At 46.4% G+C, this 27526-nt stretch overlaps 1 protein-coding gene across 3 annotated transcripts in view; it reads right to left on the bottom strand.

Annotated features, from left to right (window-relative positions):
- SMYD4 (SET and MYND domain containing 4) overlaps positions 1-27526 on the bottom strand; it is a 157404-nt gene that overhangs the window by 93349 nt on the left and 36529 nt on the right. For all 3 annotated transcript variants that reach the window (XM_078680148.1, XM_078680146.1, XM_078680147.1), the window contains exon 2: positions 5555-5703. Coding sequence is in view for 2 of the 3 variants with exons in the window: in XM_078680146.1 (XP_078536272.1) it covers positions 5555-5682 (128 nt within the window). In the remaining variant the exon portion in view is untranslated. The remainder of the gene's footprint in view (positions 1-5554; positions 5704-27526) is intronic.

The following is a 27526-nucleotide window of genomic DNA, read 5'->3' as shown; positions in this document are numbered from 1 at the left end:
TCAAGTCCCACTGAGGCATCACGAAAGGAACAGGGGGAAACATATGAGTGATGCCCTTCAAAAACCTATTTACAACCGGGGACTTGAACAAAGAGGGCTGATCAGGGAGCCTTAAGAAGGTGGAAATGCAGAGAGGTAGCCCTTTAGAGTGCCCAGAGCAGAGGCCTGCTGGGCAAGAGAAAGAAGAAAGAGGAGAACCTCTGAAAGAGGGGCAGAAAGGGGATCCACAGCCTTTGCTGTGCACCATGCCACAAATTTGTTCCACCTGCAGGCGTATACCGATTTTGTGGAGGGACGCCTGGCTGCCAGAATCACATTACAGACTTCAGGAGGCAAGTCAAATGGCCTCAATTGCCGCCGCCCAATCTCCACGCATGTAAGTGGAGACTGGACAGGTTCGGGTGGAGGACCGTCCCCTGCTGCGGCGACAGAAGGTCCTCCTGAAGAGGCAGACGAATCGGGGGATCGACTGACATGCGGTGTAGCTTGGGATACCAGTATCTTCGTGCCCAGTCCGGAGCCACAAGGATGACTTGGGCCCGGTCGCGCCTGATCTTCTTCAGCACTCTGGGCAGAAGTGGTATAGGTGGAAAGGCTTACAACAGACCACAACTCCACTCGCGACGAAACGCGTCTCCGAGCGAGCGCCGCCTTGGAAATTCCAACGCGCAGAACTGATGACATTGCGCGTTCTCTTCTGTGGCGAATAGATCTAACCAAGACTCTCCCCACTGATGAAAGATGCCTTGCGCCACGTCCGAGTTCAGACGCCATTCGTGATCCATCATGCACCAACGGCTGAGTTCGTCCGCCCTGGCGTTCAGGGAACCTGCCAGGTGTTGAACCAACAGGGTCACGCCCTGATGTTCCATCCACTGCCAGAGGCGCAGAGCCTCCTGGCAAAGGGTCCACGACCCCACCCCGCCCTGTTTGTTGCAGTACCACATGGCGGTGGTGTTGTCCGTGAACACCTGCACTACACTCCCCCGGACAGAGGGGAGCAATGCCTTCAGTGCAAGCCGGATCGCCCGCAGCTCCAGAAGGTTGATGTGGAGCCGGGACTCCGCCGGAGACCAGAGGCCTCTGATCTCTGCCTCTCCCATGTGGCCCCCCCCAGCCCTGGAGGGACGCGTCCGTCACATCTACATGCTCCAGTTGGGGAGGGAGAGGGATCTGCCGCTGACCCAATCGCGGTCCGTGAGCCACCACTGCAACTGTCTTGCAGTGCCCTCCGAGATCAAGACATGGTCAGACAAGTTGCCCTGATGCTGGGCCCACTGAAACTTCAGGTCCCACTGCAAAGCCCGCATCTGCCACCTGGCGTGATGCACTAGAAGGATGCAGGAGGCCATCAGCCCCAGAGGCCGCAGCGTCAACCTGACCGAGACTCGGGATAAAGGCTGAAAGATCGGAATCAGAGCCTGAATATCCCGAACCCGCTGTTCGGGAGGCTAAACCCGAAACTGCGCCGAGTCTAGAACTGCTCCGATGAAGAGGAGCTTCTGAGAGGGACACAGGTGCGACTTCGGCATATTGATGGAGAACCCCAGCAGGTGCAGGAGGTCGGCCGTAGTCTGGAGGTGGCTGACGACTGTCTGGGGCGAGTCCGCCTTCAACAACCAGTCGTCGAGGTAGGGGAAGACTGAAACCCCTAACCTGCTCAGATGAGCTGCGACCACCGCCATCACTTTCGTGAACATCCGTGGGGCGCTGGTAAGGCCGAAGGGGAGCACGGTAAACTGAAAGTGCTCGTGGCCTACCGTGAAACCACAGGTAGCACCGGTGGGCCGGCAGGACGCGGATGTGGAAATAGGCGTCCTGCAAGTCCAACGCTACCATCCAGTCTCCTGGGTCCAGGGCAGCTAAGACCTGAGCCAAAGTCAGCATCTTGAACTTCTCCTTCCGGAGGAAGCCGTTGACGTTCCGGAGGTCCAAGATAGGGCGTAGGCCCCCTTTGCCCTTCTTGGGAACCAGAAAGTAGTGGGAGTAACAACCATACCCTACGTCTGGCCCAGGAACGCCCTCGATGGCCCCCTTGGCCAAGAGGGCCGTAACTTCCTCTTGCAGAAGTTGCAAGTGATCCCCCGACAAGCGTTGGTACTGCGGTGGCATGGCTGGAGGGGTCACCTCGAAGGGGAGGGAGTAGCCCCTTCGGGCGATTTGAAGCATCCGCCTGTCCAATGTGATGGAGCGCCAGTGGAGGAGGTGATGGCGAACCCTGCCCCCCACTGGCGTCAAATGGGCCTGAAAACTCGGACTAGGAAGGCTTTGAGGCGGATGCTGCGGGGGTGGATGTGGACTGGCTGCGTAATTGTCCCCTGTTACCGCCGCAACGGTAACCGCGTTTGCCATGTTAGTCCGTGGCTGGCAGGACGTGTGGGAGCACCCCTTCCGTGGCCACGAAAGGAGCGCTGGGCAGAAGATTGCTGGCACAGGGCCGACAGGCCCAAGGACTTGGCTGTAGCCCTGGAGTCCTTAAAGCGTTCCAGCGCATGATCTGCCTTGCCACCGAAGAGGTGGCTGCCATCGATCGGCATGTCCATAAGGGTGTTTTGGACATCGGCCGAAAAGTTGGTGGACCTCAGCCAGGCGTGGCGGCGAACCGCCACAGACGTGAAAATTGCTCTTCCTAGCGAGTCCGTGGTGTCCAGTCCACATCTGATAGAGTACAGCTCTGCGTCCCTTCCCTCCACAAGGGCTTGAGCTAGTTTCGCCCGGGCTCCCTCCGGGCACTCAGGCAGCACGGCCGCAACCGTATCCTACAGAGAGTGGGTGTAACGGTCCAAGAGGCACGCGGTGTTGACTGACCGCAACCCCAAACTAAGGGAGGAGAACATATTCTTTCCGTACTGTTTATACCTCTTGGAGTCCCGATCTGGTGGTGCCGTCGGGAATGCAGATTGGGAGGTAGAGGCCTGGATAACCAGACTCTTGGGGGTGGGGTGGGTGGACAAGAAACTAGGGTCGCCCAGGGCTGGGCGGTGGCGCCTAACGACGTTCCTATCTAGTGGAGGACCTGTAGTGGGCCTGGACCAAGTGCCCAACAGGACGTCTTTGAGAGCCTCATTAAACGGCAGTAGAGCCTCTGGGGAGCTTACCGGCGGTTTAAGGACCTCTATGAGGATGTTGGACCTCACTGTTGCGACAGGGAGCTCAAGAGCCAAGGCCTTGGCTGCCCTCATCAGCACCACACAATAAGCTGCCTCCTCCTCCATAGCCACGGTAGGAGGGGAGACAAAACCAGTGACTGGGGAGGTATCCAGGCCACTGACTTCCCCTAGTTCCTGTGTCCAGTCCTCATATGACTGGCACTCACATGCCAGGGGGTCCTCAGACCCCCCCCCCAGTCTCCCTCGTAGTCCATGTCCTGAAATTCAGGGATAAAGGATGGACCCAGATCCTCAAAGAATTCCTCTTCGGGCGGCGCAGAATGCGGCGTCGAGTGACGCCGCTCCAACGCCGGATCCGGACCGAGGGTCGGACCAGGGACGGCGTCATCCGAGGACAACGCCTACCGACGCACAGGGGTACTGCTACGCAAAAGTTTCCTGATCCAGTCTGACGCCTGGGAATATTCTAAGGTAAGGAATGTAATACTAACCTGTTTCTCTCAGATAGTTTGGTGATGGGGAATTTGTTGAGGTTGTGCAGAGGTTCTTGGCATGATTGTATGTGATTGCATAGAAAAACAATGTACTAGAATACCATTACTGAGAAACCATTTCATCTAAACGGATTAATGGAAATGTTAAGGAAGAATGGCATTTTTCATTTCATAGATACCAGTTTATAGAAAGTCATTTTTTCGCAAATTGGCTGCTGCATAGTTACATTTTAAGATGTAAATGAAATGGTTACAGTTCTTCCTTTCAGAAACATATTTGTCTAAGGCATGTATTTCAATCCTTTATGCCAGGGGACATTATTTTGGATTTATGTGTTTTACATAGCCAAGCAATTACTTTGGATGCTTTTAATTCGCTGATCCCTAAGCACCATCCATCTATGCCTCCTATAAATGCCTCCCCACATATAAACAAAACCCATCTCTGACCCCTAATATCCACCCATCCCTGAACCCTTAAAGCCTTTTCTACTCCTAAACGTTATCCAACTCTTAACCTACCCCCGCACGAAACTCCACCCATTCCCGAATCCTAAAGACCTTTTCCTACTACTACACCACATCCATCCCTAAACTCTTAAAATCCTGCACCATCCATAAACTCCAGTCATCCCGAAACCCTAAAAATCCCTCCCCACCTCTGAAAAACACTCATTCAGGACCCCTAAGTCCCCTCTCCACACCTAAACTCCTGCAACCCTGAACCCTAAAAACCCTTTCTATATAAGCTCCAAATATCCCTGAACCCTTAAAACCTCACACCATCCTACGCTCCATTTATTCCCAAACACTAAAAACCCTTCACCACCCGAAAACTCTACCCATCACTGAACCTGTGGTGCTGGTTTATTAATGTGACAGGAGAGGGTACCTTGCAGGGAAGAGTGACGGGACAGGCTGATTAAAGGCAGGGAGTTTGGAGGTAATGAGTGGGAGGTTGAAATGGTAGTGTGTAACTGTACAAATAATATTTAAATGTTAACTGTCAAATATATCATGTGTATATAGCTAGAACTTGAAATTGGTCAATACGGTTAAATGCAGTGATGTAAATGGAAAATCTTGACCTAGGCACAGCTAAGCTGGGGTAACCAATATAGGGCACCTGGTGAAATACACGTTGGTCTTTATGTAAGCACCACTGATGAAGTAGGTGGCCACCTTTTCAAATGAAGGCACTGAATCAGGAATGCCTGAATCTGCACATAACATGAATTGCCACAGTCCTACAGTGAAGATATTTTAGCAGATATTATAAGGATCATAGCTGATGGAGAGAATAAAGTAAACATCTGCCTTCAAATTCTTAGATAAAAGAACCAGACAGCACATTATTGATTTGTAGCCTTCGGGTTTGAGTATGTAGCCTTTTCCTATACCATAGTTACAGGGTAGGGCCAGAAAAAGAGTTCCAGAGACAGACTACTATTTAAAGCAAGCCTTTCCAGCATTCCTATGAAAACAGATCAGATTCATCCACTGGTTAACCTTGGAGGGCACAGAAATCACAGTGTACTGAAGGTAGCAACAATGGACATTATTACTTAGAGGCAAGGGTCTTTGTGTTCATTACTTACAGGAGTGGGCACAGCAGTCACTGCATGAAGGAGGTAGGTACAGCCATCATTACATAAAAGAGGCGATTAAAGTAGTCATTGCGTACTAGAGGCGGGTTCAGCAGGTGTAAAATAAAGGATGGTGGGAACAATAGTAATTAAATATGGGAGCGACAAAAAGAGTATTTATGTAAACTGGGTAAAAAAGGCATGACATGCTGGACGTGGACACATCAAACTATACCTAAAGTGGATATAAACAGCAACTACCACGTACAGAAAGGTGATACAACTGTTACCACAGATAGAAGGCGTGCAAAGCAGCCAAATGGCTGATACATAGGTGGGTACCTCCACCTCCGGCATTACGTACTGAAGTTGGCAGGCAAGGATGCTTTCCATCAGGGCAGCACTCGGACTGAACTTTTCTTTGAACAATGGTGTTGATAAAGCCCACTTGCGACGGGCATGGGCCTGCCACCCTTCTACAGGAAGCTCCATAGGCAAAGGGAACACAAAATACTGCAAACAATAAAAAAAAGCTCGTTACAGAAGAGAAACCACAATTCTCCAAGACGCAGATCATATTTGATTGAGCTGACCATACAAGGCATACACTCTCAGGTCACTTCCAAGAGCTTCAGCTGCCTGCATTTGATTAACCCTCTCAATACACATATACGGTGTACTGCAATTTCATTCCTTGGTGCCTCCTTTCAAGTTAACGTTAAAATACTCCACCCAACACAATCCCCAAGCACCAACCCAACAGTCACTCAGAGTCCCTCTCAGCACCAATGCCGCCCATCTCTCCTGAAATTAGAGTACAACACCACACCCATCGAATGCCCATAACCTTTCTACTCAGAACTACAATACAGGCATGGATACTGGGTACTTCACCAGTACAGAAACCACTACAGAAACATCTTCAAATTATTAGTGAGACAAGACATATTCAAGCAGTCAATCCTTCAACAGTGCCCATGGTTTACGAACATCAACAGGGGCAATTACCGCTGACAGATAATGTTGCTCTTCCTTGGTTTATGTGCACACTGCAGCACCATTTAGCACTGAATTTGCCCATCTTAGCCATGCCCTTAATAATATGTTTTAAGAACCGCTACTAATCTTGGTGAACTTACATTCAGTCATGCACCATGCACACAATGTCGACAATCCCAGACCTCAAATGTGAATAAATGCTGCTCAGTACAGCAAAAAACACCAGGCATAACGGGAAAATGCCACATCTGACTAAAGAAACTGAACCGGCTAATTTTAAAAAGATGCAATGGTTAGGGTGATTCCTCTTAGTGCAATGTTAAACATTACAAGGTATCCCAACATCCTCCATCTTGAATTCTTCCATGTGACAGGAAGTGACGCATACAAGTCCATTTAAAAAATAAGTAGAAGTCACTGATTTATATGTTTCCACTCACATTCAATATACTAAATCTGTTTTTTTCTGCTAAGCTAAATCAGAAGCTTAGTTTATTTTTTGAGTCAAGGCTATAAATTCAGATGTAACGTTATCATTATGAAGTAGACTGAAGAGGGGAATGCGAAATATCTATCTATCTATCTATCTATCTATCTATCTATATATAAATATATATATATATGTACACATATAACAGAAAAATCATTCATGTTTCACATATATTTCATGCATTTCAAACATTTTCAGATCTCATACTCTTTGATATTAAATGCAAATCAGTTCCGTTTTCTGTCTTCCAATTCATGGAAGACACTTTTGCTTTCCTCAAGCTTAGGTAGCTTCCAAAATGGTGGCAAGAGTGAAAGGTGAAAGGCACAGTTTCCTTCTATGAAACACTGACAAGACAGACCAAGCCGAGAAACCAGTGTTGTAAAGAGACAAGCTTTAGCAGTTTAAGACTTAATTAGGCACATTAAGAAAGTTACATCTGAATACATGTTGAGTCCAAGGGCTACTGCACCTCGAACCCCAGACACTGTATTCCCAGGTCTGGAACAGTGCTGGTCAAGATTCCAAGCTCACAATGAACATCATGACAGCATAGAAAAATACACATATGAATATACAAAACAAAAAGGATTAACAAATAACATGCATATACCTCGATTGTATTCTAGGTAAGTCTTTGAAAATAGCTCTTACTTCAAATCCAAAGCAGTTAAATACAATATGTTTCCCTTTTTGCTATGTATTTAGAACCACCGACTGCAACTAAATACGTATTGAATGCAGGGAATCTGGGACTACATATAATTGGTAGTTCTTCTAGCGCATCCGAAATGACGCAGAGGATTAATATTCCCCGAATGGAAAACAAAAACTCTGATCTAAATTTACACTAAGCTGTGCAACGAAGAACAATATCCGTAAAGTGTGCATATCTCGGTTGTTAATTAGGTTGTTGATCCCTTACGAATATATTTTGTGTGTTTCACCACAGCATGATAAAATGGCATGTTACTCAGAGATACACACTGCACACCTTAACTGCCGAGGAAATGTCAATCTTTGAACGTAGGCCAGTTTCGGTGGTGATCACAAATTCCAGGTACACACATCACTATAATTAACATATGCTTGCAGAGCAAATTTGTTCCTATGAGTGCTTGTTGGTGTATAACTTGTATTTTCTGTAAATAGTGCTATAGATTCTTAATCAGTCAAGATGGCCCCCATCCTAGAGATTTTAGTGTGGAAGATAGGACGCAAGTGGTTGAACTTTCTTTAAAATTAAATTCTCCAAACTCTTAAAATGGCTGCCACATATCCTATGCCACACCACATATGTGACAGTGCGTGCGCCAGAGATGCACTGAGCTTTCCACAATGGCCGCTCTGTCTTAAAATGCACTTGTGTTCTACCAATAGCTCTTGATTCCTCCTCCTCGCACTTTTACTGGGAATGCAACATTTCCTAGCTTCCATGTTTTTGAAAGTTTTAATTCTATGAAGAGCACTGAGGCACAGATTATGCCTTTTCTTTCCATTGCTTTATTAAGCAGCCAGTAAAAAGCACACATTTAAAATTACAACTCTCAAGAACAAGGAGTAAAAGCTACAAATCGCAGGATATTCAATAACCAATCTGCGTCTCCAACCGTCATTAACATTATCTCTCTCCACCAAATGTTCCTCTTTTCTTTGATCTAAAACGTAGGGTTTCAAGAATTTATTAGAGTATAACAATCAGTATAAATTCAATGGGTGGGCCAATCCTCGCCCCAATATTCTTAATAGGATTAAAACTTTCAGACACAAAGCAAGATTTGCATTCAGTGGCAGGAACAGATGTGAGGATTATGCCACTTCAAAAATGTTGGTATCACTTGTAATACCATAGACACGGCTGGTTTGAAACAGAATTTTGTGAATGTGGCAACTCGAGACCAGTCCGCTGCTCTCATAAATTCTTCCAATTGTGAACCTGTCAGAAGAGATTCGGACACCATTGCGCCCCTTACAGAATGAGCTGTGACCCTACCCTACACGTTATTATTAAAGGGGCTTTTAAAGCGCCTGGTGACGCCTCCCGGCGTGTCCCCGCGCTGTGGAGAGAGAATCTTAACCAACCCGGGAAGGTGGCGGTTTAGAGGGTGAACAGATGTGTCTTCAGCAGTTTCCTGAAAGAGGCCTCATTATTTTCTAGCCTAATGGGAGTAGGGAGGGTGTTGCATTTCCTGGCCGCAAGGGTACGGAAGGACTTTCCACCCATCCTAGCTTTTTTCACGAGCGATGTTTTGAGCAGCCCCATTCCCTTGGAGCGAAGGGACCTATTCGGCTCGTATGGTAGGGCTAAGTCGGACATATAGGAGGGGGCTTTATGATGGATAATCCTAGGGCACCATAGGAGAGCTTTGAATAGTATCCTCTGCCCAATAGGCAGCCAGTGAAGGGAGGCCAGGGAGGGTTTAGAAGGAGCCCTACGAGGAAGTCTTAGCACAAGGCGTGCAGCTGAATTTTGCAGGACTTGTAACTTCCTGATGTTTTTGTCCGATGTTCCCAACAACAGCACATTGCCATAGTCAATTCGGGAGGTGATAAGTGCCTGAGTCATGGTACGCCTGGAATTCAGCGGGAGCAGGTCCAGGGTGCGGTTGAGAGTTTTCATGACTCCAAAGCACTTACCTACCGTTTTTTTGACATGGCTGTCATAAGAGAGCTTGTTGTCTATCCAGACACCCAAGTTCTTAGCTTCCTGACTAGGAGTAGGTAGAGGTCCTAAGCAGGTGGGCCACCAGTCTTTTGTCCACATTGTCTCTTTTCCTCCTATTACCAGTACCTCCGTTTTTGTACCGTTTAATTTGAGGCAATTTCCGTTCATCCATGTTGCAAGTTCACTCATGCAGGATTTGAAGTTATCGGCCTCAGCGGAGGGAGCTTGAGATAGGGAGATCAACAGTTGAGTATCGTCGGCGTAAGAGACTAGCTCTACGCCGAACGATTGAACAACCTCTGCCAGAGGAGCCATGTACAGGTTGAACAGGGTAGGACTCAGGGCAGAGCCCTGAGGTACCCCCTGTCCCAGTGTCATACTATCTGAGAGGCAGATCCCCCTTTGGACCTGGAAGCTTCTGTTGGTGAGAAAAGCTTTCAGCCATCCCAGAGCCTCTTTGGTGACACCCGCCCGGTTTAGACACTGTAGCATGGTGGAATGTGCTACAGTGTCAAACGCGGCGCTGAGGTCTAGCATGATAAGGGCCATAGTCTTGCCCTCATCGGCTCCCTCTCGCAGGGTTTCGGTAGCTCTCAGGAGAGCTGTTTCAGTGGAGAATCTAGATCTGATAATACCCGTTAATACCTATAGAAGACATAATACACTTTATCTACCTGACGATAGCAGCAATGGACATTGGATTTTAAGATTTAATATGAGAAATCAACATTTGTGTAACCACCTGTGGTATAAGGCCTCAAAGTATCGAAAGATTCTTTTAAACATCAATCAACATATAATCTGGAATTGTCTGGGAAAGTCAAATAAGAAATCGATCCTGTAGCTGTTCGTTCTCGGAGCTATCCAGAAAGTAACAACCTCAGGAGTAAAGTATTCAGTCTCTGACAAGTGTCTTAACATCTGAAACACTTCATCAAGACAAAAGGCAAAGGAGCATAGCCAACTTAGCTGATAATTGTTTTCTTGTTAAAACTGCATTTGCTGGCCACCTCTCCAAACATTTTAGGACCACATAATATTCCATTAAATGGTGTGTTTGGTTTAGAGGGATTGAAAGCTGAACACCTTTTGACAGCTTCCTTAGTAAAGGGTTTTCTCCCATTGACATGTTAGCCACAGGCACCTGACCCACTGTGATGTCGATCTTAACTGTTCAGTATTTCAAAGCAGGAGCTAATTGCCGAGCTAAAACACTAGCCAAATGAATCACATTAGCCCCCACTTGGACCCAAATTACATTCCTTGCACCCACCAGACCATCTGGACTACGCACAAGTATATCGGTCGGCCCAAACTCAATCAATAACAAGCATTGGCATAGCCAAAAGGTCTGGCCTTTGGGACCTTATAAAAACTGTCCTTAATAAATCGTTAATTATAGGTCTGTAATACATAAATAAACACAGAAGTAGTTCTGTCCATACCCCAGCTCCCACTTTCTTTCGATGGCGATAGCAATGTTGGGGGTGTGTGGTTTCCTTCGTTCCTTTAATGGTTTGGTAGTTACGGTTAGGAAATGTTGCAATGGTGCACATGTGTATTAAAAAAATTCAGGCAATGAAATATAAATCTTCGATGTGTACAATGATGTAATGTTAACAATTAGCAAAGCCGCCAGGAATACTGTTCTATTGTACCAAAGAAAACACCCGCACAAACTGCGCTAGAAAGAACACTGCCCAAAAAGGAACTCAGAAAGTTAAACAACCCCCTCTCAAAGGGCACAGTCTCCACGGCCCACAAAAGCAAGCAAGGCAGCATAACACAACCAGACTTCTACGAATGGCATTGTAACACAGGAAAGCCTTTACTAAAACACAGCAACGCACATAAAGTACACGGTAAAACAATAATGCCGTACACTGAAGCGACCCCATCATAGAAGTGACACAATATTACAACAGCCAAAAGTGTACAGTACCACACTCCAACCATCTCTCAAAGGACACAGTAACACAACATGACCACACAGCAGAGGACAGTAACAAAACACAGCCACACAAGCCCTCACACAAACTGTAAATTACAAGTGCCTTTCTGCAAAGGACACGTTAACAAATTTGTCATTCATAGGATAGCAGTGACTAATACAATTGCGCAGACAAAGGATACGGAAACAGAGACGTGACAAAACACAACCCTAATCACAAAAGAGCACAGTAAGACATAAGCAAGTAAGGGCTCGACCTCTCTTCTAAATAACATACCTCTGAAATGAAAAGCTTCAAGCCACATATATGCCTCCACATACACACACAATACACAAATAATCTCTGCAAAGATATACACAATACCCCAGCAGTAAAAGAGCCGATTGCAAGCGGAAGAGAAAGCACGCTTGTGTCAAGACCGCGAGTGGTGCGTGTGCGCTGCTAGGAATGTAGGGAATGCAGCTGACACCCGGCACGCTGCTGCTCGCTCCCGAAACCCAAATAAAGTGGGAGTGAACATTTAGAGAAAAGGCGGAACATGCACCTGCCTTTGGCAATTTGTGTGCTTTCATTTTTGAAAGCCACATGCAAGGGCCAATAGAATGTGACAACCACACGCTTTAAGAAAGTCTGGAGTGTTTCCAAGAGGCCCTCTCCAAGTGTAGTGCATACGCGCTGTGCTAGGCTCGACCTAACAAAGGTAGACTGCCAAAAATACTAGGACTTTCTATCATTACTAGAGATTTTCGATGCCATCAGACATAATTGTCCTTGCAACATCAATGGATGGTAAAGGCCTAGATGATTTGTCAAGAGATGTGGGCAGCAGAACCAGGTAAGCTATTGTCATTCCCATTGTTACAAATGAAGCATAAAACATCGGGAAGCCTAAAGTCCAACAAGTGTTTAAAGCAAAATAGCAAGCAGAACAGCAGAGGAGACAAATGTAATAGTCATTTCAAGTGACCAGGGCTCTCGCTAGAAAAGGTCAGCTGGAACTTAGAAGCTAAAATACATAGAATTTTAGACCAATATATAAATGCTTTTCCTTAACCCAAGTCAATTGAGTCCAACCAAGTACCAGAAACTTGTTACTTTCAGCAAAAACATATCTAATGAGTAGGTGGCAGAATATTCTCCTGAGGAAGCGCAAAACCTTAAAGGGAATATATAATTTATAAACACAAAGCTAGGCCCATTATTCTCATAAAATCCCACTTCCTCATTCCAGGAAAGTGATGATGCGATTCTTTGAAATGTACAATGTTCAACTTTGAGTTACTTTGATTCCAGGACTACCTGAACCATGAAAAACACAACACGTCGCGAAGCCTCAAGTCTAACCCTCACTTAACGCAAAACAGCAGTACAGTAAAACAGCCACAGACAATGGTCATGTCAACTGACAAGGGCTCTCAGTATAAAAGGTCAGTAGGAACTTAGAAGCTAAAATACATTGAATAGCGGACCAATATATAAGTGCTTTTTCTCAACACAAGTCAAACGAGCTTACCCAAGTGAGAGAAACTTGTAACTTCCAGCAAAAACATATCTAATGAGCAGATGACAGCATATTTACCCAGCGGAAATGCAAAACATCCTTGAGGGGAAGGTACATTCACAAACACACAGCATACTCATTATCCTCCTAAAATCCGGCTTCCTGTTACCTGGTTTGAAAGCGAGGTTGCACTTCTTTAATATTTGCATATGTACAACCTTGAGTTACATGACTTCCGGGCCTACATGAACCATGAAAATCAGCAAGTATATTTAAAACTACCAGCAGCTCCGAACCACTGTAAAACGGCATCTATATTTGAAAAGATTTGTATATTCTTGGCTATATATGTAATGCATAAGAGTACATGTGCTAGATACATACAGGATTTCGTTTTTTTTACAACATTTATACTGAAAACCATAAATGCGATCTCAATATTTGTGTAGTCAGGAAAAGCTCTACCTATTCCTGTTGTGCTGAGCTGCCACTCCTGGAATCATCATGGAAGGTGGAAATGCATCAGCCTGTAGCCTAACTAATTCTGTAGAAACCAGTCTGTGGCTAGAGTCTCTGTATCTGGACACCAGTTGAAACAGGCCTAAAGTTGATTGTTGCGCCTTGACGCAAACAGGTCCACTTCACACAAATCCCTTTTCTCCATCAGGTGTTGAAAAACTAGAGGATCTTGTTTCCATACACTTTAATCCTCTAAATATCTAGAGTTCCAGACGACCTCTTAGTTGTCGGAGCCTGGTAGGTATTCCACACTGACCAAAATGTGGTATTCCACAAAACAATGCAAAAAGTATTTGGCCATGTTCACTAGGCATGTCGAACCCGTTACTCCCAGTTTGGCTATTTTGAAGACTGCAAGTAAACTGTACATCTTTAACAGAACATAAAAGTCCAAACTCTTGTTATGCATTTGATTGCAAAAGATCCCGGTAAAAGCTCCAGACAATTGACACAGTGTTTCTTTTCTCTTTCTGATTACTTTATTTTTGTGTTGAATTGTTCAAATCGGGCTTCTCAACACAACCTGCTGGTACTGACATCTATAATGATATCTGGGGAGTATCTGAAGATGGTCTGCTCATTCCAGCTATCAATGTGTCTGAGTCATCATTCTAATTCCCGCCTGATTTTAAGCAGGAGTTCCATTCTGACCTTGTGAGACAGGCCATTCCTGAGCTGTACAATATTTAGTTTATGTAGAGCCCTGTAGTGTAAGGGTCCAGGAACAATGACTAGACTGGAGGCAAAGAGCAGACCCACAATTCTCACCATCTGTCTGAGGCAAATGTTTCTGAGGGAGAGAAAGCTCTACATTTCTCTCTTGATAGATTTCACGTCGGCATTCAGAAGGTTTCACCTGAGCTAAAGAAAATGTATCCTGAATCCCAGAAGCTCAAATTCCTATGACCGGATCAGAGCAGACTTTGGACAATTGATAATGAAAGCCAATTCCTGCAACACTCTCACGGTGAGATCTAATTGCTCAAAAAATCATTTCGTACTGAGGCATGAGAATCATGCAATCTAAGTAAATGATAAATTGTACTCATTAAGCTTTCAAAAATTCCACCACTCATCCCAACACCTTGGCGAAGCACCAAACTGCAGATAACAGTCTGAACCGTGTTAACTTGTATTTCTTTCCATTCCACCAAACTGAAGGAATCGCGGGTGAGGCTCAAAAAATGAAAATGGTGAAGAAGGCTTCTTTCAGGTCCAGACAGACCATCCAGTTGTTTCCTCTTAAGATGTCTCTCAGGAGGAGAATTACCTCCATCTTTAAAATCCTGTAGCGAAAGGAGTTCAACTCTCAAATTTATCACCAAATGAAAGCCTTGATCCTTTTATCAAACCAAACAAGACAGTTCAGTAAACCCTTCTTGATGGGTGTGAGAAGTTCGCCTGGCATATGATGTCCACTATTCTAGTGGGCACCTTGCACCAGTCCAAACGACCCTTATTGATGGTAGGTTTAGCAAACCTTTATAGAAAGCTATCCTAGTGGTAGCTGTGGAGAGCAGCCTTCAGGCTAAGTCTTGAAGGAATGTAAAGCAGCTTGTTTTACCAGTCTATAATCCCTTGAATGATCAAATGAAAGTACACCACACAAGGTATATATATAAAATATATGTATTTATTCTAGAACACACCCCTCTAGTCTCTTTATGAGGATAGTGTCAAAAGTACAAATACAAGAACTTAATTAGCACACAGTAAATTAGCACAGTGTATCTTATGCCCTAGGGGCCTCACAAACCATATACTAAAATAGTAGTATAAAAACCACGTGAGGGATAGAAGTGAGGCCTAGGGCCTGTAGAACCGCTGGGGCAACCAGGAACCAAGGTAGGGGAGCAGGATTCTCACGGGGGACGCGTGCAGTGTCTAAACACAGCAGCGAATCACCATAGACTTCTATGAGGAAAGTACAAGTTACAATTTTAAAGATTAAGGACACTTAGGAGTGAACTACGATGGAACCCCTTTAGACTTAGATACTTTGAGAGTCAAGACCCACGGGAGCACCGGAGTACTCGTGTTACCTCACCCAGGGAAGCCGGGTGCACAGGTGTCTTTTTGTGTTGGGTTTCGTCATCGATTCCAATGGAGAGCTGCGAAGAAGTGCTGCAGGCGACCAGATAAAAAGTATCCGGGTGGATCCAAGGGTGGATCGGAGATCTGAAGAACCTGAAAGCAGAGGGGACAGACAAGAAGATGCCAGCCGATGTCGGGTGCTTTAAGGTGAAGTAGGTGAAGCTTGACTCTTCAGCCACGAGGTCCAGGAGGCATGGACGACAACCAGGAGCTGGATTCGAGCTGTCTCACAAAGGATGTCGAGGGCTGCAGCGTCGGTATCCGGATTGGACCCAGCAAGCCTTGGCAACAGCAACCCACGCAAGATGACAAGATTGGCTTTGATGCAGACCAGCAAGGTCTGAGGGACTCACTCTTTGGAGGGGAGTCAGGGCACGTCTGGAGCAACCAGGGAAGCCCTTGAAACAAAGGATTGTCCTTCGTGGGGACCCACTAGGAAACGGACTAGGGATCGCGAAGGAACCTCGAGCAGCGGTGAAGAAAACGGGCCCACGGAACACTCGTGGAGTGTAGGCCTCTCAGCTTCGGTGCAAAAGATGCTCGGAGCGAAGGCAACAAATAGCCCAATGCACAACTTTGGGAAAATTTGGGAAGTAGGTGCAGTTGCAAAATTGCAGGATATCCAGGAGTTCCGGTCCCACGTCTCTCTCGTGTCAGCTACAGGTCTCCGCTTTGCTGAGAACTCGTGTCAGCCTCGGAGATGTCTGGAAGTCCGTGTCCTGTGTCGCATATTCTTCGGGATCCGGCGGGAGCCTCGAAAATGCAGACCGGCAAGATGCTTCTTTGGTGCCTGTTTGAACAGGGAGGTCACTCCTTGACCTCAAGGGAGATTTCTTCTGTCTTCCAGTCGAAATGGAATGTCGAAGGTCCAAGATATATGTTGCAGAGTTTCGTCCAGGGTAATCTAAAGTCCTAGTGACTGGGTTCCTATACTTATACCAAGTTTAGGGGTTGGACTAACACTAGGGTCCCACGTATGGGAGGACCTAGAGAGGGGGTGGTTACACCCCTTCCCCTTTGTCCAGTTTCGCGCCAGAGCTCAGGCTGAGTGCCCCAGCAACCGGTTTGAACTGGGAAATGCATGGAGCACCTTGTGTGCCCCAGGCAGTGTCTGAAAAGCATTCACTGAATGCAACCCACCCTGCCCCAATACACTTAAGCCTGACAGGGGAAGTGCTAGCACCTCCCTGTACAGGAAACCTATTGTCCAGACCTCCCCTGCCGGAGTTTCATCCAGCAGCAGGAGGTCAGTGGCAGCAGCATCCATTTTGTGATGCCGAGGCTCTTTAAAACATTTACGGGTAAAGTAAGTGTGCCCATGTCTTCTCCCTCTAGAAGGGTGGAATGCTACCCCTGCCGCGAGAACTGGGGGGGGGGAGGGGGTAGTATTCCAAAGTGTTTGACACCAAACACGACATGTTTTGATAAAGCCAAATCAAAATTAGCATTAAACGCGAGGATTATAATGCACTTAAGAGTATATGGTATGGCTATATCATAGAACAGCTATAAGGAGGTATTTCCGAAAGCTGCAGAGGGGCTCAGCTCATGCTAGGGCACCCTCTCACACAAAACCAAGCACTCTGCCTTCAGGATTGTTAAGGCCTGCCATAGGAGTGACTTATAGGTTAATATGTGTCTATATATATATATATATATGTTCAAATCCTGGCATAATCCTTGTATGTAAAGACACCAGAGTCGAGGCCCATATCAATCTTTCAGTGCTCAGGTTTATTGGCGAAAAAACAGCCCCTACGCGTTTCGAGGTAAGCCTACCTCTTGCTCACGTGAGCAAGAGGTAGGCTTACCTCGAAACGCATGTAGATGATTAGAGATAATTAACTCAAATCCAGAATAATAAATTCACCTTCTGGCTGTCCGAGTTATTTTCAAACTTCACCACCTTCACAAATCACTGGACACTACTGCACATAACCTTGGATGACTCCCTCATGGTGGAGGCTGCATACAAACTAACCCTGTGATTATGCAGACACCCGAGTGCCATGGCGGAGAATCAATATATAATGCTATTTACGACAACAACTCGAGTGCAGGAGTTTTTTTTTACCGAGGGACGTACTAAATACCTGAGGAATCCAGGTTGGCAGGACAAGTGATCCACCCCCCAATTGATTGAAAGATATAATCCTCCTAATCCAGGCCTGCTACTATCATTATGTAAGTACAGGTAGCGGCTATCAATTTTACGTCTCGCTTTACTGGATCTGGGTCACCTTTTTACCAAAAGAGGATCTTAAAAACTGGTTGTGTTGTTTACCAAAATAATTCCTCCTCTATTCAACCCTCCCCTCCCCAAAAAGGGTATCTTGGAGTGAACGGAGAAGAAGAGTGGAGAAAAAGTGTAGAAGAGGAATGGTGGAGCCTCACGGGAGTAACACCATGGAGGCAAGCAGGATGGTACTCGCCTGCTGTCTAGGTTCTCATCATCGCAAAAACACACAGTGCCCGCACCACAATTACTCAATCAATTTTTTAAGAGGGTAAGAAAATGTATTGTGACCACCCTCAACATAAATATTTTATGTCAATCATTTTGTACTTTTCAAATTTTCACAAGGCTTGTAACTGAAAAAAGACTATACATTTAAATATTTACAAAACTATATATACTCTGTACATACGTAGAAAAACACACAATGTTTACACAATAAATAAAGTTTCTGCATCAAACATTACAAAAAATTATGAATACATCACAAACAACAATATCGCAAACATTACAATCAGAACATGAGAAAAACTAATTTCTAGGGGGAATATAAGCAACTCAATAGCTCGTAGACGCTTGAATACTGGACCAGCCGGTCCTAGTATCTTGAAGATGGTAATTTATTCCACCCAAGAAAAGCTGCCGACGCGTTTCAAGACCAGGCGCAAGGTCACTGGTCTTTCATCAGGGCTGTTTATTCTGTGTATCAGACTTGTTTTAAGGAGGGGCAGGATGTTTAATCTTCGTATTGTCCAGAGGACTGTTTGTGGTCGTGGTCTCTACACCGTCACGGTGTAGAGACAACGGTGTAGAGACAACGCTCCATGACACACGAGGTCCCGGCTGACGACGGCAGCACGAGGGAACCAATTGAGAAAGTGACTTAATGCACACATCCTTATGAACATACAGGTATAGGTATGCCTGTGAAGTGCCTAACCATGGCATACAATTGAAATTTGGTGCAGGGTGGAGTGACAGACCCATGCCCTGAAGAAGTTGCCGTAAGTTTTCTAGGGGAAACGAAACATGTCGGCTTTTTAATAGGTAGCAGACACACAGCATGGAATAAAGTATATTTGGCCAGTGTGTTCTTGCTCGGTTTTACTACACGGGAATAATGTGCCATAGGGTCCGGCACACTTTCTCCCCCTTTTTTGTGGGTCTAGACCTGCGGTACACCAAGTGGGTTACACAGACAGGAATTGACACCCTAGCACCATACACGTGTTTTCTTTTTCTTTTATGCACCATCACACTTCTTCTGTTTGGAGTGCTGGATGCTGATGATGAGAACCTAGGTAGCAGGCGAGTACCATCCTGCTTGCCTCCATGGTGTTACTCCCGTGAGGCTCCTCCATTCCTCTTCTACACTTTTTCTCCACTCTTCCTCTCCGTTCACTCCAAGATACCCTTTTTGGGGAGGGGAGGGTTGAATAGAGGAGGAATTATTTTGGTAAACAACACAACCAGTTTTTAAGATCCTCTTTTGGTAAAAAGGTGACCCAGATCCAGTAAAGCGAGACGTAAAATTGATAGCCGCTACCTGTACTTACATAATGATAGTAGCAGGCCTGGATTAGGAGGATTATATTCACCGTAAGAACAGGTCCCGAGTTGTACATGACACTTCTTGTTGGTGACTGACACATGTAAACAACGGGCAATGGCCCATCTTACTCGTCCCTCCAAGAAACAACAGTAATAATGAGACAAGCTTAAGGTTTTAAGGGCCTTTAATAAGCACAGAAAGAAAAGCAAAACTAAATATAGGAAAGACCCAACCACCACTGGACCTCAAACATTAGACACCACTATTCCAGATGTAGAACTGTGCTGGTCAAGATTCCAAGCTTCACAGTGACCATCATGAAAACACATGAACGCATCACAGATCAATATACGACTTATCATAAGTAAAAAGAATAACAATTGACATACAGCTGCAACAACCAGCCAGTAGTTTTAGCCTCTGAGAAGAATCGTTTCTTCCTCACCAATCCCTAGTCAGGCAGATAACTTGCTCTCAGGATAAAGTAATCCTAGAAAAGAGTTTACTAGTACTATTTATACATTTGTCAGGACACTGGGGAAAATGCTACCCTCTTTTACAGGAGATTGACAGTTGCTGTCTTGATACATGGGTGGGAGCTTATTATAATATAGGTTGTTTTAGTTCCTTCCAAATAGATGCCATGGTGAGCACCAAGTCATTGTTTGATCATTCTGTTAGATGTCGCTATGCTCTATGATATGCTCTAGAATTCATTCTTAATCTAATGGATTGTGCTGCCAATGTGCTGCCTACAAAATAGACAAATTAGTATGTATAAAACAAGCAATAAGATATGAGGTAATGTTTGAAAAAAAAAATACTGAAATATGCGAATGAGTTTAGTGAGCAAACTAGAACTTAAAACCCTGCTATGCATCACTTATGACCTAACATATTACATCACTGATGACTTCTCAAATTACATCATTGATGGTATCACTAATAACACCAAAGTCATAGGCAACATAGTTTCACTGTGTGTACCTGTGTGGGTGCATAGCATGGAAACAGCATAAGCCCTGGAGGTAATTGCGGTTGTGCATATTGAAAGTTAAATGGTGTACCTTTTAAAAACCAGTAATGTTTGGGGTGCAAGTAGTACTTCATATTAAATAAGGTAAAGGCTGACCACACCTGATGTGGGCTGCAGAGGTATTTTTTGAAAATAGGTTGTGACTTAAAGGCCAAGCCTGTAGCAAAAAATCTGGCCAAAGCTTCTATTGACTATAGATGATCCTTTATCCAACAGTGGTAGTTTGGGAACGTGCCCATGTTCAATAATTGTAATACAGTGCTATAAACAAACGGTATGTAAAGATGACATTTATACGGAGTAAATATTTATTTATAGAGCTTTGGTAAAAATTCAGAGGCATTGCAGACTTTCTGAATAATGAGACATGTTGGCTGGAGCCACTTTCATGTGGTCTAACTCACCACTGGAGTTGTTGGCATACATTTAAGGTTGTATGCCTCTACACTCATCTCAGCAATGTGTGTAATGTATTTTAGCAAAGTACGAAGTGTCCATAGGGACTGGCGGAAGATGTTTTATCAGTGATAAACGCATACGTATGAACCTTCTGACTATTAATTGCGGGTCACGTGAAGTCTCCAAGAGGGTGATTACGTTAAGGTGAATAGTGTTGGAGGGTGTTTAAGGCTGAAAAAGGAGTGACCACATTAACATCAATGGAGGTATTTTGCTTTCAAGATGAGTGAATAGCAGTAAAAAGAAGGTTACATCCACCAAATGGAGGTTACTCAACAGATAAGCTATGCGTCCAGCATATTGTCAAACATTATGCCCATTATCACATGACTGGTGATAGAAATTAGCCACAGATGTAGCATATTGCATTACGTCAAGTCCACAAACACTATAAGACTCAGACACAATGACTGGATGGTGTCATCAATGACGTCATTGAACATGTCATCATGTCATCAGTGATGTAATAAGTGAGGTCATAAGCAGTGCACAGCGGGGGCGCAAGATCCAGTTAGATCAGTAAATTATAACTGGTGTATTCCTATGTTTGTTTTTGTTTTAAATATATAGTGTTTATAATATTACAAGTCCTAGCTATAACATCACTTAAACTTAGATTTTTTCAGTGAATTTCTAGTTGTTTATATGTACGCTAAAATCTTAGTACTTTACTCAACTAAAAGTCACTGTAACCTTTGGTTTTTCCACACCAACATATAGGTAGTTATAGTTAGGTCTGCATTTCCATTTAAAACGCTCCCACCGGCTGGGAGCAGGCAATGTGTTTGCTCCAGCTTTGAGGGAGATTTAAAAATGCTCCCACCAAGCAGGAGCAAACACAGGTTTCTCTGTTGGTGCTAGCGGGGAAACCGCTATGTCCCAGGGGTGGACACTCCCCTCGAATCCAGGTGATGCTCCCTAAAGCTAAGAAAAGCAGAGAGAAAGAAGAGGTAGTGATAGGAAAAATAAAGTATTTGGGGCTGACCAAACTGTGTTCCAGGTCTTTGATCAGACCAAGTGGTCAACTTAAATGCTTCCCATCAGTGTGTGATCAGCTATACTATTATGTAAGCAAATGGAAATGTTGCAAGATAGCCTCCTCGAACTATTTTTCTTTAAAAAACCTAGGGTAGGTGAGGTGAGGTGTAAATGGCCGAATGGGGGTAGGGAACGAGTGTAATCTACATGCTCCTCTTATGAAGGAAAAAAGTCTTTATAAAATATACGTTTGAAACATCATATGAGGTGATGTCACAAAGCCTATTTTTACTTTTAAGTAAAAGAGTTTAATTTCATCTTAAAAGTATGTTTACTAATCTAGAGAGCATGCCTACTGATTATGCTAACGTCTTATAAGATTGCATCTATTTAATGTTGGAGAACTGCGTGTAGATTTTAATAAAGGTCAGTGGGTTAAACACTCATTACTATGATCTGTGATCTGAGTGTTGCCAACAGGATAAAGGTTGAAATCCCGTTATAGTTTATTCACTGTTCATCTTTTAATCATCGGACAATCGAATGAGTAATAATAGTTGTATACAAACCTTTCTATATAAAGAGCTGTACATAAAAGCAGTGCACGTGTGCGTATATATGGACGTATGCAGTCATTTGTAGCTCTTGAACACCAATTATGAATAGCCAAAATTAGCAGAAGCTACTCCAGACTTGCTGGTTGGCACCCCTGGCGCCTATTTTTGTACATGTGTTCTCCCAAATCATCAAGGAACAGCAATAAGAGAAAGTGAATAGGTCTATCAGATTCATGTTTACATTCTAAAGTTTCCCTCTTTTCACTTCACTTCTCCACTCTTTGCACTTCACCTAGCCACTCTGGAGCACCCAAACGCGGAAAAAGGGCACATTTGTGACCTAATACTAGGTTACAAGATTCAAACACATGAGTATACCCTTTTTGCTTAGGCTAATAACACAAAATTAATCTTGGACCCAAAAAAACTGAACAAGCACTGTTGTTTTCACCCGATTATACTAGGAGTTAGCAAATAGTCCAAGTGAAAATACGGTTCAGCGAAACTCAGTTTGCAGTTTTGCTTCATATAAGCCCCCCTGCATTAAATTACACCTGCATGGAGACTAAGAAAACAAAAAACAATACTTTGGAATTTAGGCTTGATCCCCTCAAAGCCACAGAAGGCCGTGCCATTTAGTCCATTAAAGCTTTCGTACAAAGCCCCAAAAGACCCACAGAGGGCTCCTCTGAACATCTTCAGGCAATCACACTGGAGAGCAAATCTACAGCCTCATTCACACGGACCAACTCACATCCCAGCGTGGGTGATAAACATGAGATGCAGTCACAGAAAGTATAAAGAGCCACATGGAAAGAGGGGGAGTACGAAGTGAGCTGTGAAGACAACAGCTCAGCCAAAAGTCACCGTTGGGAAGGGAAAACCCCCTGCATGGCGATTAACATTCACCCTGCTCTGAGTGCCCCCGGTGCAGTGATATCTGGATCGCTAGTACCACATTTTCGTTATGGGCGAACATGGGATTGTGCGGGTGCGACATGACTTAGGTCTGTCTCACGAATTGCGTTCTGGTTAGACCGGGAGGGGAACACAAAGCGTTACTCTCTGGTAGTGGTGAATGGCTATTACCCTTACCCAGAGCTAAGTAGCACAAACCGGGTAGTGGCAGCATACCGTTTTAAGGCTGAAGCATACCAGGCAGCACACATGTCTGGTTGCAAAGACATATTAGGAATATGCTGAAAACTTCCCTGGGAATGCATTCCACCCACTGCTGATCATTGGCTTTTTATTTTGTACTCACATTTGCTTTCTTTCTATTTGTTGGTTTTATTTGTTTTAGGCTGTCTAGCATGTCTTTGCCCCTCCTATTGTTTACCACCTATCTAACTGGCTCCTTGTATTCTTCCACGAGTGCCTGCTTTTTGGGATCTCTTCTTTTTCCTGAGGTACTGTACAAGAGTATATGTGTTCTGTAGTAGGGGATCTCTGTGTATAGTCATAATCTAGTGAATAGTCCCGCCCATGTGCGTGGACCCCGGAGCAATCAAAAATAATCTCTTACAGTGTCGAAAAATGCAGAACTGGACAGACACTTAAGAGAGAATTTAAAGACAGATAATGCAGCCTATATCCACAGGCTACACTGTCCAGTACTTTAACTAGAAATTTCACCAAAAATCCACAAACAGCAAAGCCTGTCCAGATTTCCCTTGCTTTAACAGCAAAAACCCTCTGAAATGATAGAGAGAAAGACCTGGACAGACAAGCCCCATAGGCTGCCATTATGTGGCTCAGAACAGGATACTGTGCCTTTAAGAGAACTTTCCAGAACTTCACAGTATCCCAGAATGCACTGCAGGTCCCTTTTACTTCCAGTTCTTTTTTCCGGCTCCTGCTAGCAGGACCCTGGAGCATTGAGCTCTCCCTTTTGGGAATTGTTTTTGTGATTTTCCCACTTTTTCAAGTGTTTTTTGGTGCTTTGTTCAAAGTACTTTGGTTATTTCTTCTTTGGTGTGCTTTTGAGGCAGTCTTTTTGTCGAATATGCCAGCATTATTTGACAAATGCCCGGAGTGTTCCAGGAAGAAGGCCAAGCCTGACCCACACGAAGTGTGTATCCTCTGCCTTCCCTCCTCTCAGAACCCTGATGAGTGTGAGATTTGCCAGGGATTTACTACCAGGACCATGAGAGACAGAAAAGCACGAGGTGGGTCTGGGCAGGTTCCATCTGCCAGTGCGGAGGCCTCTGGGGGGCTCCCCAGAGTCAGGAAGTCCAGCAAGCGTCCCCATTCTCCGTCGGCGTCGATTGCACCGACTACGGCGTCGAGAGGGATGACTACAGTCTGTTCCCTGTCTCCCCAGGGCTCTGGGTCGAAGCGGCGTCGACGTTCGACGTCGAGGGATCTGAACAGACCGCCGTCGAGATCACCGGTGACGGTTTCGTCGTCGTCCTCGTCGCGTCGAGGACTCGACGTCGACGGGTGGCCCGGCGTCGGCGCTCGCCGTCGTGGCGACACCGCCGTTCGCCTTCGGCGAAAAGGAGAAGGTCGTCGTCGAGGGGATCCTCGGCGTCGACGGGGCGATCGCCGTCGAGGCGCAAGAGATCCCTGTCGAGGCACAAGAGATCGCCGTCGAGGAAGAGATCGCCGTCGAGGCGATGGAGGTCGCCGTCGAGGCGATGGAGGTCGCCGTCGAGGTGGAAGCGTTCGCTGTCGAGGAAGCGCAGGAAGCCGTCGAGGCGAAGGCGATCGACGTCGAGGCGATGGAGGTCGCCGTCGAGGTGGAAGCGTTCGCTGTCGAGGAAGCGCAGTTCGACGTCGAGGGACCGACGCTCGCGTCGGGTCGCCGTTCTTCGACGCAGGAACGGCGCAGAAGGAGTTTGGGCGCCAGGAGTCAGTCTGGCAGGCGTCAAGTGCCTAGGAGAGACTCTCCCACATCCCAGCCTGATAAGGAGGGCGGGTCACCGGGCTCGGTGTACTCCGTTGTGTATACCCCTCCTAAGCCGGGGACAGTGACGCCTCCTCCTCCACCTCCTTTGCCGAAAGGACTTCCTCCGCGGGTCCCTACCCCGCCTCCTCTTCCTCCTCTACCACCTCGGCCTCAGCCCCAGCCTCAGCCTCAACCTCAGCTGCCGGTTGACAAACCTCCCCCGCTTCTTCCGAGGTCGGTTTCCCTGCCCAGGTACCCGACTCCTCCGAAGGGGACCCCTCGGCCGAGGGGCCCACCCAAGCCACAGTCTCCTGTCCCGGTGGAACCGGCGGGGCGACCAAAGCCCCTGAAGTCGCGATCCCGCTCCGGACGAGAGGGAGGTCGCGCAGTCGTTACAGATCCTCGACGAGGTCAAGACGGCGCCACAGGAGGCGCGGATCACGATCCCGCACGGGCTCTTCCAGGACAAGGTCCTACTCCCCGACCTTGTCAGACTCCCCGGGGACTCCCCGGGGACTAGGGTGTCTCCCGTGGATGACATCAGCACGTTCCAGGATGTTCTCCTGATGGGGGCAGCGAAATTGGGAATCAAGGTGAGGGCTCCCACACCTACGACGTCCGTGATCTTTGAGACACTTCACAAGAAACATTTGTCTCGCCCTCTACTACCGCTCGTGCCAGGCTTGGTAGAGCCAGCGGAGGAGCTGTTCCTTACGCCTGCAGTGACGAGAGCTGCTCCATCCCGTCTGCTGAAGAAGTATAGGGCTCCGGATTCCGACCCGGCTTTTCTAAGGACTGACCCTATTCCGGACTCCGTTATAGTGACGGCAGCCAGAAAACAGCATTCAACCTCTCAGTCTTCTACCGTGCCTCCGGATAAGGAGAGCCGATGGATCGACTCTAATGGCAGGAAGGCCTGTGGGACGGCGGCTACGGCCATGAAGACCGCTAGCGATACGGCTCTGCTGGGACGGTATGATCGTTCCCTGTGGGAATCTCTCCAGCAGTTCACGGAACTCCTTCCACGAGACAAGAGGGAGGATTTCCTAGAAATCCTGAAGGAAGGGATGCTGGTTTCGAACCAGGTTATCAGCGCGGCGGCGGATGGTTCCTTGTTGGCGGCCCATGGTTACTGTCATGGGATCAACCAGCGACGCCATGCTTGGCTCAGGCTCACATCACTCAAGCCGGAGGCCCAGCAGCGAGTGGCTAATCTGCCCTTCTCGGGGGAGACCCTGTTCGGAAAACATGCGGATGATGAGAAGGCCCGCATGAAGGCGGAGGCAGAGACTCTGACGGCTGTGGGCTAGGAGAAGCCCAAAGAAAAGAAAGCCTACTGCCCGTTCCAGAGACGGTTCGGGGCGCAGGTCCGAGGGAGAGGACAGGCTTCGGGACAGCAGCAGCAACAACAGCAGCAGTTCCGGAGGCCCTTCCAGAAACGCCAGAAGGGTAGGGGAGGTAAGCAGTCCTCTACAGTGAACAAGGGCACGGCCGGGTCTCGACCCTGAGCTGTTACTTCCCCTACATCCGTTACCCGCTCCGGTGGGGGGAAGCGTCCAATTTTTTCTGGCAGAGTGGAGAAAAATTACTCAGGACAAGTGGGTGCTGAATATTGTTTGCAATGGATACAGTCTTCGGTTCACCAGCCCGCCTCCATCGATTCCTCCGGTCAGCTCGCAGTTTCAGCTGCGAGAGCTCCAGGCGGAGGCCGATATCCTGTTAAGGAAAAGGGCGATAGAAGACGTACCTCTGTCTCAAAGAGGAACAGGTCTGTACTCCCGGTTCTTTCTGGTACGCAAGAAGGACAAGAACGAGTTCAGGCCCATTCTGGATTTGCGCAAACAAGTGGATTCGCAGAGAGAAGTTTCGCATGCTGTTGTTGCATCAGATTTATCCTCAGCTGCAACAGGGAGACTGGCTGTGTGCCATAGATCTACAGGATGCATACTTCCATGTGCCCATTGCACACAAACACAGGAAGTTCCTGCGATTCCAAGTCAGCGCCAATCATTATCAGTACACAGTACTGCCATTCGGACTGAAGTCTGCGCCCAGGACATTCTCGAAGTGCATGGCAGTGGTAGCCGCACACCTAAGGAAGAACAAGGTGTTTGTCTACCCGTACCTGGACGATTGGTTGATCAAGGCTTCCTCCTTCTTGGAAGCTCAAGCGTACTTCCGGAAGACGTGCGTTCTCTTGAACAAGCTGGGATTGCACATCAACATGTCCAAGTCTGTCCCAACTCCGGTCCAGTGTATACAGTACTTGAGAGCCTCCATCAATACGCTGTCAGCAAGCGTGTCTCCTTCGGAGGAGAGACGATTATCACTCCTTCGGAAGGCTCAGGCTCTTATGACCGCTCCATCTACAACAGTGAGGACGGTGTATTCTCTACTGGGGTCGATGG

The sequence above is a fragment of the Lissotriton helveticus genome, chromosome 3_1, assembly GCF_964261635.1.
Source record: "Lissotriton helveticus chromosome 3_1, aLisHel1.1, whole genome shotgun sequence".
NCBI classification, from domain to species: Eukaryota; Metazoa; Chordata; class Amphibia; order Caudata; family Salamandridae; genus Lissotriton; species Lissotriton helveticus.
This window is presented reverse-complemented; position numbering and strand designations above follow the sequence as displayed.